General features: G+C 36.4%; 1 protein-coding gene and 1 non-coding gene across 2 annotated transcripts in view; one reads left to right on the top strand and one right to left on the bottom strand.

The window, feature by feature from the left end:
- Window positions 1-2,463: 2,463 nt before the first annotated feature.
- GSTCD (glutathione S-transferase C-terminal domain containing) overlaps window positions 2,464-16,034 on the bottom strand; it is a 129,371-nt gene continuing 115,800 nt past the window's right edge. The window contains exons 9-12 of the mRNA XM_068543259.1: window positions 11,497-11,630; window positions 9,392-9,422; window positions 6,223-6,292; window positions 2,464-3,182 (exon numbers count right to left, since the gene is read on the bottom strand). Coding sequence (XP_068399360.1) covers window positions 3,046-3,182; window positions 6,223-6,292; window positions 9,392-9,422; window positions 11,497-11,630 — 372 coding nt within the window. The 3' untranslated portion in view covers window positions 2,464-3,045. The remainder of the gene's footprint in view (window positions 3,183-6,222; window positions 6,293-9,391; window positions 9,423-11,496; window positions 11,631-16,034) is intronic.
- On the top strand, window positions 9,600-9,726 carry LOC137764484 (small nucleolar RNA SNORA61). Its single transcript, XR_011073989.1, has one exon. It is a non-coding gene; the product is annotated as a small nucleolar RNA SNORA61 (small nucleolar RNA).

The following is a 16,034-nucleotide window of genomic DNA, read 5'->3' as shown; positions in this document are numbered from 1 at the left end:
AAGGGGTAAAAGAGGCTATTCTGGGTAGTGGGAACAGCATGCAAAAACTCAAGGTAACAGCCTCAGAACTATCAAATAATAATAAATAAGACATCTACACTGAAAATTACAAAATATTGCTGAGATTAATTAAAGGAGATCTAAATGCATGGAAAGGTACATTATGTTCATGGATTGTAAGACTCAATATTGTTAATGTGTCCATTTTCCCTAAATTGATCTAAAGATTCCAGGCAATACCAAAAATCTCAGCAGCCTTTTTGTTTTTAAAAGAAATTGATAAGCCAATTAAAAAATTTATATGGAAAAACAATGGATTTAGAACAGCCAAAATAATCTGCAAAATAAAAAGTGAAATTGGAAGACAAACTACCTAATTTCAAGACTTACGATAAAGCTCCAATAATCAAACAGATTAATGGAACAGACCAGAGAAATAGACTATTTCAGAAATAGACTCATACCTATACGTCTATCAATTTTCAACTGAGAATTCAGTTGAAAGTCAATTCAATGAGGAGAGGAAAGTTTTTTAAGCAAATGGCACTGAAACAACTGTATATTCCTCAAAACCTACCTCTATAAGTGAATATTGATTTGAGATGAATCATAGACCTAAATGTAAAAAGCTAGAACCATAAAGTTTCTATAAGAACATAGGAAGAATTTTTATAATCTTAGGGTAGGTAAAGATTTATGAGAGGACACAGAAAATATTAACCATAAAAGAAAAATATAAATTAGGCTTATTAAAAATTGAAACATTCATTGTAAAAATGAGTAAGCAAGCCACAGACTGGGAAAAATAGTCTCAATACATTTATATGACAATGGACTCATATCCAGGATATATAATCAACAATAAAAAACCCCAAATCACCTAATTTTAAAAATGAGCAAAAGACTTGAGTAGACACTTTATAAATGATGCTTAACGTACTAGTCATCAGAGAAATGAAAATTAAAACCACAATGAGATACCATTTCACATCCACCAGAATGGTAAAAATTTTAAAAACTGACAACATCAAATGTTGGTGAGGATGTAGAGAACTAGACCCTTTATACGTTGCTGGTGGGAATATAACATGGTACAACAACTTTGGAAAATTGTTTGGCAACTGACATTCATTTCTTCAATGACCCAGCAATTCTACTACTGGGTATTTATCCAAGAGAAATGAAAATATATGTCTACAAAAAGACTTATACAAGTATATTCATAGACCTTATTCATAATATCCTCAAAGTGAAAACAATCCAAATAAATACCAATAGGAGAATGGATAAACACATTTTGATATATTTATATAACGAAATACTACTTAGGAATAAGAAGAAAGCATTGATGCACACAATGAAGTGGATATTTCTCAAAAAATACCATGTTGAGCAAAAGAAGCCAGACACAAAAGACTATATACTAAATGACTTCACTTATGTGAAGGACAAAAATAGGCAAAACAAATGTAGGGTGATAGAAATCAGAGAGTGGTTGCCTTTGGGGTGGGGGAAATTGAACTGAAAGCACATGAGAGAATTTTCTGGACTGACAGAAATATTCTATATCTTATTTCTGGTGGTGGTTGCATGAGTATATACGGTTGTCAAAACTTCTCAAACTGAACACTTAAAATCTGCTATTTTATTGGCTGTAAATTTTTCCTCAATTGAAAAAGAAAGCCCTGGATAAAAGAGCATGGTGTGTGTATAGGTACAAATGACTAAGATACTCAGGGCTGATGCTTAATTCTTTTCTTTAGTTTTATCCCAGAAAGCAAGAGTTCAAACCCCCGTCCCCTTTATAAATTATTCCTGTATTTTAATCCACAGTGATGAAAGAGTTATTTATTAAAGCCCTTTCTCCTCATGATATGTGTCATACGGGGGGTTGAAAACATCAAAATTGATGAAATAAATCTTATCTCAAGTGGAATAACCCAGGACATGTAAAAAATAATTAGCAGCATGTGAGAAAAGACCTGCCATCTGGTTTTAAAAACTTTGGCTGGTGGAATAAGGACAATTTGGGTGGAGAGAACTACTCAAATAAGCTTCCATACTCAACTCCTTCCACCTGCAATTTATACTCAGTACGTTTTACCAAAAAAAAAAAAAAAAAAAAAATGATTGGTATCTGAAAAACAAATCCTGCGACCATACATTATATTATGATGTAAAGAACTTAACTAATTCATGAACCTTTCTCTTGTACATGATTTACTTTTACAGGCAAGGCACTGTGTCTGTTGCAACTCATCTTTGTATCCTTAGACAAATCTAGGTCAGGATTTTGAAAATAATGGATCTGCAACAATTATTTATTGACTTGAATTAATAAATCAATGTATTTACTGATTAGTTAGAATTTAAGTCCAAATTACATGTTCCTGTAATGGGAAATTTACTGAAATTATTTAATATCTTCATATAAAATGTTTGAACCAGCAATGATCTTATTTGGTAATTTATGAGAAATATATTTAAAAGGAGTATATGAAATGATACCTAAGTCCAACTCACCCTGGCTTAAAAATATAAGCATACTGTAACTATCTGACTAGATTTTTGAAAAAATTATTTAAAAAGTACAATTGCTAAAAATATAAAAAACAAACAAACAAACCAACAAACCCCACTGAGTCTAGTTTTGGTCTCCACTTGAATCTCTAAATGATTTTAAGGCTGCAAGTACATTCTTTTGAACTGAACCCCACACTGGCAAGATCAGAAAAGCTGTGAACTGAGAAAGAAATCGTTATTCCAGTAATGGAAACTCCTCTCGTGAGTATCACTCTGCTGGCAGCTGAGACTTCAGGGGATTCTCACTATGAAAACCAGCAGTCCTTTAATCACAATTACAAGAGCATTTGTGATGCTTTGCAGGCAGCCTTCCTCCAAGACTTTCCTGCTGTGTTCTTTCCTGAGCACAATAGGTTCAAGATGGCTAATGCTGTTTCCTAGTTATGCCAAGACCCTCCTGAATGCCACTGGGCTTTCATCACAGAGACGGATGGCAAAACATCAAACGTGGAATATCTCATGCTAAATGGGGACTCCCACGATCATGTTATTTTTGGGAGAGCAGCTCTCTGGCTCCATGGATATCACTTGAATGGAGTAGCCACATTCTTCTGCAGCTCTTGCTCGATCCAGATCCACCAGGAACATGCACTGTTTTCCTGAAATACAGTAAAATGGTATCATGAGACACCCTTCAGCTAACAGTGCAGCTTCAATTTGTTTAAGGGACTCTATACAACGACAAAATCTACGAGTACGATGCAGAATGATGTTTGCCCCCAAGTCCTGTTCCGTCTCTTTCAATTTAGTTCTTGATCAGTATGGACAGAAGACAATTACAAATATACGACATTTCACAGATTTGTTTCTGCTAGTAATTTAAAGAATGTTAACCTTTTAAAATGTATTTATAAGTAAACCTCAAATAAAAACTATAGATTCCATTTCCCATTTTGGTTAAAAATCCATTTTAACACCTTTCCTCTTCATGCCCTATGAAAATACATAATCTGCAATATTGTAAAAATAAAAAAATAAATCTGTCTTTAAGAATGTCTAAAATAACATCCAGACAAAGGGATACCTGAAAGACATATTACATTTTGCACATGGAGTTTTTAGGACAATGAAGAAATAATAGAAAATATTTGAGAAAATTCTCAATTGTGTGCTGATTATTTCAGGTGGATGTGTAATGTTGAGTGTAATATAATCTTAATTTAATAGAGCTCCTGTACCCTTATGAAATAGCGGTAATTCAATTTTCTTTCTAATCTTGGAAAACAAAAGAGGAAACTTGACTGGCAAGCAAAGCAGTTATTTTGTGTCCTTTGGCAAATGCAAACTTCTATTTCAAAGTAGCTAAGGAAAAAAAACTGATTTGGGGTTGAATATATTCAAAGCTAAGGTTTACTTTTACACTTTCAATTTCTTTAAATTCAATATATAAACTTTTTCATCTTCTTGGAAAAAGGTTACTGACTATGCAGAACTTCATTCGTTCCATTTTTTCCTCAATAATTATAATAATTCCTATACATTATTTTAAAATGATTTATTTGAATGACAGCAGAAATTGCTAAGCTAAAACAGCTTTAAAAGTAAAGACGTAACTGAAATAGGAAAGTTCTTCTGTGGAAGACAGATGAATCCTCCCAGAAAAACAGTGGAAGGTGAAATCAGTAGGTAAGAAATTGACAACGAAAGATTCAGATTTAAAATATGTTGTACATTTCCCCTAAAAGGCCCCATGCCAAAAAGGATGAACTGCGATAGAAACGATATAAAAAGAGATGTCTAGGATTCTATTTAGGCTAAATGGCCCCCTCTTCATCAACAGCTGCATGGCTGACATTCTTTTTTTCCTTAAAATATTGTTCCTCCTTTAAGACATCTGTAAATGTCCCCCCCTCCACCCTACCTACCTTTCAATTTAAAATGAAACATTCTCTGTCAGAATGGGATGCTCTACATTCCTTCAGTACCCACCCTGGGTTTACACTGCAGCTCATTTACCCTTGCCTTTGACCCCAGTCCAGTTAATTTTTTCTTTTGCATTATGTAGAAGAGTCTCATGTTTTTACATGTTGAAGAAGTGTCTTCACAACTGAAAGTCAGTTGTTGGTAGTCTACCTTTCGGGGTCTGGGAAGCTTCCTAAAATGTTCACAGAACAAAAGTATGATTCAAAGAATAGATGTAGACATTTCATGGAGTCTGTGACTTTGAACCTGACTTTCCCTCACTTCATGCCAGCGATCTTGCCAAATGCTCCTCCTCCTCCACTCTAGCAATTTCCCTCCCAGCCACTCCTTTCTGGTTTGATGCCTAAAACATCAACATATACACCCCCATCCATCACACCAATTATGCCTTCATTGACTCTAGTGGAGTTGTAGCAAATGTAACTTGATATACACACACACACACACACACACACACACACATATATGTAAATTATACCTCTCTCTATATATAGATTCAACTGTGCGTTCAACTACTCAAAATGTTGGGAATGGGAAAAAGAGGAGGAAGAGGGAAAGAGAATGAAAGAGGACGCATGCAGGAAAGAGCAAGCTTCTTCCGTATGTTTATGCTCCAGGGTGTAGAGAAAGAAGGAAATCACTTGTTCCTTCAGACTCAGGTCTCAAATGCCTCTCCAACTGTGATTATCTTGCTATGCTGACCTTGAGTTTACAGTTTAAAGGTAACTATTTCTCATACAACATGGTCCCTGAATGCAAGCTAATTACTACACCTGGTGCTGAGCCAAAGAAACAGCAATCTGTTTTCCACTATATCATGATGGTCTCCAATGCGGGGCTTTTCTGAATAATTTTTAAGATTAGTTTTGACTTTATTCAATCATGTTAAGCCCTAATTTTGGAACCTGACTTTCCAGTGATGTGACTCTATCACTGGGGGTCATTGCGAAAATGGAGCTTTATGTCTGGAATCAAATAATTAGGGTTTACAGTGTGGCTTCACCATCCACCAGCTGAAGGATCCTGGGCAAGCTCTCCCATCCGTAAAATGTAAACAACAGCACATACTCCATAATTATTTTTATAAGAATTTATTGAGATCATGGGTGGAGGAGATTTAGCTCAGAGCTTAAATGTGCAATAGCTGTTAGCTGCTATTATCCTTCCAAATGTGATTACTTTTTCTAAAGCAAAGTCTTGGATAAATTCATTACTTAAACTTGCAATGCTATTTTTCTTCTAAGTTAGGTAATGTTTAATATTACAAATGTCAAATAAATTGGTCTATGATTAATAATATACAAGTATACTTTTTTCTGAAAAGAAAACATTATCATCCTTGTTTATACATTTTATAATATATCAATTTTGGCATGCATAGCTGATTTTTCCATCTTTAGTATTTTCTTCTATGGCTTTTGATAGATTCTTCAGTTTCTTTGTAACAATAAGAGATTTAACATAATAATTCTACTTAATGTACAAACATTGAAAATACATTTGAAAGTATTAATGTTGACAAAAATGGGACAAAATATTGTTATAGTTAGAGCCCTTTTCAAGACAGATTTTTTTTTCTGGGAAAAACAAACTTTAGTGCCTTGTTGATAAATGGACAAAATAGAGGTTCCCTATTTTCCTGTATAGAGTTGGTCCATTGATTCCTAGGCATCTTGTACATAATCTACTCAACAGCTGCTCTGTGAAAACACATACCTATGAGCCTTCGTTGGGGTGGAAGCTGGACAGCTGTCTGATCTGCAAATCTGCATAGAATCATGTGTTCCTAAAAGAAAAAGCAATAGACTGTAGCTTTATTTAAATCTGCTTCAAAATTAAAAAACAAAAAACTAACTCCTTTTTCTGGAACTCTACATTGTTTAACTGCACAAAGTGCTACACAAATAGTATTTTTGAAAGAAGCACATTTTCAGAAAATGGTACTCAATAACTTTTTCTCCCTTCAAGTAGACTGTTCTTCAGATATAGTTCTTAAGAACAGATGCATGGAAGGTCCTCAGGGCTCTTTAACCAGCTGCTTTTAGCCAAAATATGCTTACAATTTTGTGGTTATAATGTGTTAAACTAAAAGACCTAAAAGTCACTTATATTTTCCTTTGAATAAAATTTGAGTCTCAGGAACATGGCTCCAAGAAGACATTCTAAGTGGCTTTGCCTCCACTAGGAGAAGGAAGGGAAGTACTACAGAAGATCACTACTGTGGCCTCTGCAGTTCTCCCACATCCCCAGCAGGGTGCTGGCTCCTCTTCTGCTTGGCTGGACCCTTCCATTCACTCCGTCCCTTCAGAGGAGAGGAGGCTGGCCCACTCCCTCCTCCCACTCCAGAAGGCTGCAGGAGGTGCATTACAATTTTAGGAAAGATTAGATTAATGAAAAGAACAAGGCTTTAAAGGGACAGAGAGGTGATGAGTCTGCACTGCGGTCTTAGATCTGCAAGCAGCCCAAGGTGAGTGATCACTCAGAGTTGAGATGACTGCAGTGCTCCCGTGACAACTGTTCATTCAGAACAGCTGCAGTTTCCAAGTGTGTAAATGATCTCACCTGTCAGCTTAGCAAACGGTGTTGAACTCAGATCAATCATTTGTCTCCTTGGTCTTTTGTACGTTCAATTTGAGGCCTACATTTTTTTATAAGGTTATCATGATTACCTTATTAAATAAGTGATTTGCAATGTTGGTTCTTTTTGAAGGGTTATTTTTGTCTCAACTTTTAAATAAGGTTATTCTGATTACCTTATTAAATAAGTGATTGTGTGATGTTGGTTCTTTTAGAAGGGTTACTTTTGTCTCAACTCTAAAAAAAAAAACAACTTCTTTAATAGTCACTATAAAATTTAGTGGCAATGGGTAGGATACTAATAAAATGATTGAAATGAATAACATTTATTAAGCTCCCGTGAACTGGCATAAAGAGGCCGAAGAATTTAGAATGATGTAATTTGAAGAAAAGCATGCTCTTTGTCTTCGTGTTTGTAAGTTAAGGTTCACTTTAAGTAAAGGTAATGTCAAGGCAATCACAACCTCAGATGAGGTTTGTTTCCCTTGTCCTGATAAGTCTCATCATATTTTATTGGAATTAGTTGTGTAAGTGTTCTCCCCAGTAGAAGTTAAATTCTGAAAGGGGAAGGCACATAGTAGGTACTCAGTAAAGGCTTGCTGTCTAAATTGAACTATGGAGAAAAATACCTCCAAAGTGACTCTCAAGATATCTGGGCACTAGGTCCATTTAGTTCTGCTTGCCACTCCACCCACCATGGTTAAGAAATACTGAGATACCACCTTGCAATAGCATCCGAGAGGTTAAGACGTCTCTGTAGAGCATTTACACCTAAGACACTCAAAGGGCGGGGAGCCAAGCAGCTCTGGGGGTGTGGGAGAAAGAGGAGAGAAAGATGAACTGAGGTACCAGGGAGTTTTATGCTCTCTGAAAGAGCCTGGGTGTCCCATCTCTCCCAACTCTAGAAAGTTTACATTTTTTCCCCAGCCAGTGAGGCTGTGGCACCCTACCTCCTCACTGCCCTAGGTTTTTCCCATATACCCTCTTAGAGTTTGCTTTACCTAGCATCACTCAAGGAGGGATTAAAAACAAAGGTCTAGTTTTTGGTTTTTGTTTATTTACTTTTTGCTCAGACTGGTGACTCAAAACTATGTAATGTTGTGACTACCGCTGGAAGACAATTCTCTGTGGGTCTCTTGTGTTTCTTCACATCTTGTGAGCAGAGGCACTGTCTTTGTTCCAGACCAGGGGCTGGCAAACTATTACGGCCCATTGTCCAAATCTAGCCTATGAACTGCTTTTGTATGGCTTGAAAGTTAAGAATAGCTTTTACATTTTTAAAGGGCTGTAAACCAATAAAAACAATGACAAGGACAATGTAGAGTATGTGGGAGATTTGCAAGTGGCTAGCAAAGCCTGAAATATTTACTATCTTACCTTTTACAGAAAAATTCGCCTCTGTTCCAGATTATCTTTTCAAAGACATTTGTATAGTGAATAGCCTTGGAAACTATACAGTGTCTCCCTCTAGAGAAAAAGGGAGGCATGCTTACTTAAAGACTACATCTTAAAACATTTGAGTTTCCTAAACTCAGGTTTCCTCCCCTATAATGCAACTCACTGTATATATGTAGGTGTCAGCTGGCCCTGTTTGTGCTGTCCTGTGGGAACTGGGCCTCGGAGAGTCAGTGTAAAAATGATGATAGTCTGGCTACTCCTACTGCTGTGAGCAATTCTATCCTTTGTCTCTGACTCAGGAGTTTCCTATCTTCTGCCAGCACCCATGAAACTGTGGCAGGCTAACTTGTTAGCTTGTGAGTCGGGTAAACTCTCAGACCTTTCACAAATCTTGTCAACTACTTGAAGATTAATCTTGATTTGCCAACAAGAAAAAAAATCCATATTAGATGTTCACGAGTAATTCAAGTATAACTATAGATTATATACTCCATTACAAATTTGAGAGGGAAAATAAAGAAGGAATAAAAAGTACATGAGGGGGGCTTCCCTGGTGGCACAGTGGTTAAGAATCTGCCTGCTAATGCAGGGGACACGGGTTCGAGCCCTGGTCTGGGAAGATCCCACATGCCACGGAGCAACTGAGCCCATGCGCCACAACTACTGAGCCTGTGCTCTAGAGCCCGCGAGCCACAACTGCTGAAGCCCGTGCACCTAGAGCCCGTGCTCCGCAACAAGAGAAGCCACCGCAATGAGAAGCCTGCGCACCACAACGAAGAGTAGCCCCTGCTCGCCACAACTAGAGAAAGCCCGCGTGCAACAACAAAGACCCAACGCAGTCAAAAATAAAATAAATAAATTAAAAAAAAAAAAGTATATGAGGAAAACATCTAGATCTTTTTAAAGTTACCTTGTATGATAAAGTTTTCTTGAATTGTTCACTGAAATAGAAAAGAGAAAGGAATTACTCATTTTAAATACCAAAGATTAAGAGTAGAAATAGTCTTGAAGAATTTAAATTATTAACAAAAATATGTATTTTATCTGAAGAGTATATAATACTGTCCTGAACTAAAAACTATGCCAGTTTGAAATATCTTTATAAAAAGACAAAAGTAACCCTCCGGTTCCCTTTCCCATCAGATCTGAACCCTGGTCTTGGTGGTCGTAAAAGGAGGAATAGTAGTACTGAAGCTGTGCTCATGGTGTCTGCTTATATAGCATGTGGGCTAGTTTCAAACAAGGTAAAAAAAAAAAAAAAAAAAAAAAGACAAAAGTATACCATCGGTATGTAATTAATTTTAAAGAATTTCTTTCAAAGATTGTTTACACTATTAGAGAAGTGTAACTTTTTTCTCTTCCCCACATGGGTGCACACAGATTCAGGCACTTTAAAATGTAGGTTTTATTGTTATTCAGGTGTGGTGAGGCCGACAAATCAGGAGAGGACTGCCACTGAAAAGAAAGTTCGTTATTCACAGTTCCCAAGAAGAGGGGGCAAGCCATGTCATACAGGGTCACATGGGGAAGCACCCGGTTGATCAGTGGGGTAAAACATGGTCAATAGCCTTTATTACGTATTCCATGGGAAGGAATGGCAGGGCAGAGTGATCAAGCCTAGGACTGGCTGGTGTGAACAATGTCAGTAGGTTCTGAAGCACAGGGGCTGTCCTTAGTTGTCTGGCACCTGGTCCTAGGGTGATGAGGGCAAAGGGATAGTGACCTGGGAGTGGTCCTCTAATGACAAAGGGGGCAAATGTCAGTAAATCTACAGAGATGTGAAAAAGCTGACAGTCCCTAAATTGAGACTTTAAAATCAGTTAAGTGAGATTGCAGGCTGAACAACTCAAATTACCACTCTTAAGAATCTTTATAGTGCTAGACTTACAAATTTCTTGATGGGTTGTAAACTACACTTTTTATCTGTATAGATTTAGAATAAAATAAAATTTCAAGTATTCAATAACCCTCAAATTATATTTTATTTTTTGCTTTTCCATAGATCCTTTGTTTTTCTCTCAACAGTTGCAAATTGTAGGAAAGAACAAAATAATGAAATAAAGAAAAAGAAGGCTATTATTTTTACTTTATTTTAAATTACTTAGAAGCTCTTAAGTACAAATTCAAATGGAAATTTCAAAGGTTTCTTAAAAGCAATGATGAAAATGATCAAGAAGTCTTTTTTGACACATGATAGGACAGACTTTCCAAAACTAGCATATTTAATCTCTCCTATAATTAAAATGATCAGCTGGATTCTCCGTAACTGTAAGTCAGAGTGAGATGTCATAAACACCAAGAATGGCCCTCCACTAGGTTGAGTGAAAGTGGTGAGAATTAAAATGTCTCCCTTTTCTATGTGGGATAAGGAGGACTGTAAAAATGGCCACTGAGCTTGCAGGTTCACCACCACCACCTGCGGGCAGAATTTAAAACTACTACTGTTACTACTGTAGTTAGCAACAGCTCACATTTATGGAGTGCTCACTCTGTGCCACTTCTAAGTGATTTACATGTATATCATTCAATTCTCATACAAACCTTGAGGTAGTTACTATTATAATCCCCCTCTTGTAGATGAGAAAATGTAGGCAAAGAGTTTGAGTAGATTGCCTCAGGTGAAACAATTTACAAAAGCATGAGGAGTCAATACTTGCATCCAGGTGGAATACTTCCAGGTCCTAAGCACTTAACCACTACCCCTACTGCCTCTCATAGGTGATGATTTCCATTCAGAAGTACACAGAGAAGTGCTGAAGCTGGCAGACTTCCAGTCAGCTGACTCCTGGATACACTCGCTTCTGAATTTCAGCAAGAGCTGGATTTAGGAGAAAAAATCAAGGGCAGACATGGAGGAGATCCTCTCTTCCTTATACAGCTTATAAACAACACTTGCCATTGTGGAAAAAGGAAATGAGCTCAAAACTGAAACCTCCTTGCAACTTTATACCAAATGAGTTTTGTGTACCGATTTAATACCCATATTGGTGCCTTTGGCAGAATACAAGATTTCACCTTTTTGGAAAATTAAACTTTGAGGTGTTCTGAATGAAACCATAACAGCAAGGGCACGTGACAAAGGAAGCCCGTGTTTTGATGCAGTGCTCAATCACCATGTCTGTTGCCACTCCACAAGCATGCAACGCCACCTGGAAAACAAAACCAGACCTCAGCACTAAGTTCTTTTTTAACTAACAGTGCTACCTTGTGCCATTAAAAAAAAAAAAAAAAAAACCTTTTGTGAGGACTGTTCCTTAAGAGGTTTCAAGTTACCAGAGTATTATTTCATAGTAGTTTAAATAGTTCTCATTTGGACATACCAAAGGACTAATTAGCTATCCATATTAATTAAGAAAATTAAGCAAGAGGTTGAAAGATTACAAATGGAACATTTGTAATGAAGCACAGGATTCATTCAGTGGAAAATCTGATGTCATGTTAAATATGGAGAATTCAATATGTATGCATGTCTAAACTAATGCTCTTGCTGATTGAAAATTTAGTTCAGCTGTAGCACTGCGGCAAGAACTCTACATTGGAATCAGAATTTCTAGTCCCGAACTGCAATTGGCTGTGTGATCCTGGGCTGCTTAAAATTGAACTTCTTTGGGCCTCAGTCTCCTCAACCATAAACTATGGTTAATAATACTGACAAAGCTGTTGCAAAGATTAAATAGAAGTGTATTTGAAAACAGTATTTCAAATGCTGTCTGAATAGACTCTAATCAGTGTTGTCTAAAACTCATCAAATCATATTTATGTAGTGCCTGTTCATATTCATATAATTACAATTCTTAACACTGAATGATGAACTGTATGAAATATTTTTAATGGGTTTATTTAAAAAGGAAAAACATTACGGATTGAAGTCATGATTAGCGCATCAATAATTCATGAAAAGAAAAATAACTTTAAAACGATTTTAAAACATGTTTTTTGGAACAAATGCCTTAAATATATCTATACTGTTTTACAATCTAAAGTAGACAATTGTGAAAATTATTAGGCTAAATAAGGAAAACTAGAACACTGAAAGAAAATCAGATGTAGGGATCTTGAAAGATGAAGCATTTTGTCGGAAAAATGCTCAGATCTCCATTTCATTCTGAACAGAGGCAAATTGTATTGGTTAATAATTGTTCTTTCTAGACACAAATCTCTCAACTTCAGGGTAAGGAGGCACTTTTAGGGTAAAGACAAAGAGATTTTCTGGAAATTTCTGGATGTTAAGTATAAGTCAGATTCACCTTTTGAACTGGAAAACCAAAAACAAAGTTGTACCGAGAAGAGAAAAGCAAGCTCTGCTCTCAACCCTGCTCCTGAATTCTCCCCTCCTACCAGGCTTCCATCACCTCCATAGAAGTCAACAATCCCTATGGCTGCTGTCAACCACCTTTCCTGTCTCACTGTGAAAAAAGAGCCTAGGCAGGCTGCCGTCCAGTGAAGGCAGCACCAATGGCTGGAGAATTAAAGAATCTTGCTTTCTCATCTGCCCCTTTATTTAACCAGCTTTGCAGGGTAAAAATCGGGCTAGTTCTTATTTTCATGAGTAGCTGGAGAAAACCTCATAGTAAAAATTATAGATGCATTTTTCCCTGGAGGGAGAGAGAAGAGAACCAACACTCACCTAGTGCCCTTTATGTGTTGGCAGCTATGCTGGGTGACGGTACGCAGATCCTTCTGTGCTCACAACAGCCCTGAAAGATTTTATTATCTCCATCTGAGAACTGAGGAAACTAAAGCTCGGGGAAATGAAGAACATGCTCACAACATAGCAGCTCCTGAAGGGTGGGATCCTGACCCAGAGCCTGACCTCAAGTGTTAATCATATCAGGCTGCTTCCCCATGAAACCCTCTTAAAGAAAAGTTTCGACAATTTATTTTTATAAATCTCTCTTTACTTAGGTTCACATTCCTTTTGCTACATGCTAAAGAGTGAGTTTATTTCCCTCATTTAAACAAAACAACTAATTCTAAGAACTATTTACATGATGGATTTTATTAGGTCTAAAAGGTTTTATTGCATCACGTGCTCCTTATTTCCATGCCATCAAACGCAGGTCAGAAAAAAACAGGCAAATAATGATGAGAGATATAGATCAATGGAACCATATGAATACAAAAATTTAACATGCAACAAAGGTGGCACTTCAAACCACTGGGGACAAGATGGACTTTTTAATAAGTGACGTTGGGTTAACCTGATAGCTCTATAAAAAATAAAATTAGATCCTTTCCTCTCACCACACATAAATTTCAAATGGGTTAGAGATTTAACATGCAAGAACAAATTAACAAATAAAAGGACATGAGTAAATTTCTCCATAACCTAGGGGAGTGGGAAATAATTTCCTAACTATGTCTGAAAGTCCACACATAATAAGGGGTAAGGTTAATAAGTACGTCAAAGTAAAAATGAAAAAAAAAACACAAAACCCTTTCAAATGACAAAAACCAAAAATTATATGTAAAAAGACAAATGACAGAGAAAAAGATTTGCAATTTATAGTGCAAAGGGTTAATATCCCTAATATATAACAGGCTTTTAAATATAAAGAAAAAGCCTAATAATCTCACAGTAAAATGGGCAAAAGATTTGGACAATTCATGAACAATAATATGCAAATAGGCCATAAACCAAAGTTGTTCAATATTGTTCAAAATAAGAGAAATAATTATTGAAATTATACTAAGATAATTATCTAATGATCACCTATTAACTGTGGCAAAAAATCCTAAAATTTGATAACAGTCTATCAGCCAGACTGTGAGGAAACAGACACCATCATATATTGCTGGTGGGAATACAAAAATGTCACAACCCTTTGGAGGAAGAACTTAACAATATTCAGCAAAATTACGTGTAATTTGTGCTTTCACTTGTAACAAAATCTATCCAGTGGACACACTGACAAACATATAAAAAGATTTATTCGTTGAGGCAATATTTGAAATAACAACAAAATGGAAACAAGCCAATTTCCCACTGACAGAGCACTGGTAGAATAAATGTAATGGAGTACTCTGCAGCTATAAAAAGGAATGAAGAATATACATGACTATGGAAGATGCTATTGTATAAAAAATAATGTTTAAAAATTCTCAAAAAAAAAAATTCTCAAAACTATTTTCAGTAATCATTGTTACTGTTTGTTGTTTTAGAACTCTAATGTGCATATTATGAGATAAAACAAGTAAGAGACATGCTATGTCATTAGGAAACAGAATTTTTTTTAGCATAGAAGAAAATATAAGGATAGACAAGTGAGGTTAGGTTAAAATCCCATAGTGCTGAATTTAAGTTGGAAGTATCAGTATGAACCCATGAAGATTTTGTTTAAAAAATAAATAAATAAATAAATAAATAAAAGGTATTGCCTAGTTCAGATCACTGAAAAGCCTAGAAACAAAGACCAAACCAGTAGCAATGACCATCCCTAGTACCTAGACTGTGGTAAATAACAGCATCTGCTCTTAAAAGAATTTTGAGCTCCATGGAGACATAGCTGATGTCAGACATGAGGCAGGAAATATACAAGATGAGCTGGAACATCTTGTTATACTGAAAGCATGGATGCTATCAGATACCATTGAAGCCTTGTCAAAAACACTCAGGAGTCAATGGGAATATCTCAGCATCAATGAGAACTGTAACATCAATGGATTGAAGTATTTCAAATATTAAATTGGCGAGTCAATAATAATTATACTAAAAAAAAAAAAGCCTAACTGGTCACTTCTGGCAGATAACCAATTCACTTTGAAAACTGGAAAATATAGAAAAATAATAAAGTTTTCTCTGGCCTTTCCTATGTGAACTGTACCTCAGTGTAACCAAATAGTTGATAAAGGAAAGTAAATGAAGGCAGAATATTAAAACAGAATGTCAGCAATTTGCAATCCTTACTGAAGTAATGAGCTGGGGCAATGACCATGAATGCTGCTCACATTACACAAGAGACAACCAGACATGGGCCTACTGATAGAACACACCACCACCTGTGATGTAGTCTTATCCCAAAAGTGAACCTGGATCTGATTATGTCGCTACAATCTAGACCTAAGTAGCAATCTCTAGGCAATACAGGGAACAGGGTAGTATGTGAAACAACACCAGGGGGATGAAATTAGCAAAATCCACACTGCAGGAAACTCTAAAGGACAAATGACATGGTTATGTAAACAAATAAATCGCAAAAAAAAGAGACAGGGATGGTATGGTAGGCAGAATGACCTCCTAAAGATGTTCGCATCCTAATCCCTGGAATCCAGTCAACACAGCAAGAATTTTTTGCAGATGTAATTAAGATTAAGGACCTTAAAATAACAAGATTATTTTGGATTACATGGGTGGGCTCAATCTAATTATGTGAGGCCTTAAAAGTAAAGAACTTTCTCAGGCAGGAAACAAGAGACAAAATAGAAAGAAAAGTCAGAGAGAAGACCTTGACCCACCATTGCTGGCTTTCATGGTGAAGGAGGCCATGAGACAGGGAGTGTGAGTAGCTGTAGAACCTGAGAACGACTCCCCTCTGACTCAGCAAGGGAACAGG

Source organism: Eschrichtius robustus, chromosome 4, assembly GCF_028021215.1.
Source record: "Eschrichtius robustus isolate mEscRob2 chromosome 4, mEscRob2.pri, whole genome shotgun sequence".
NCBI classification, from domain to species: Eukaryota; Metazoa; Chordata; class Mammalia; order Artiodactyla; family Eschrichtiidae; genus Eschrichtius; species Eschrichtius robustus.
Note: the sequence above shows the minus strand (reverse complement) of the source record. Positions and strands in the feature narration are given on the sequence as shown.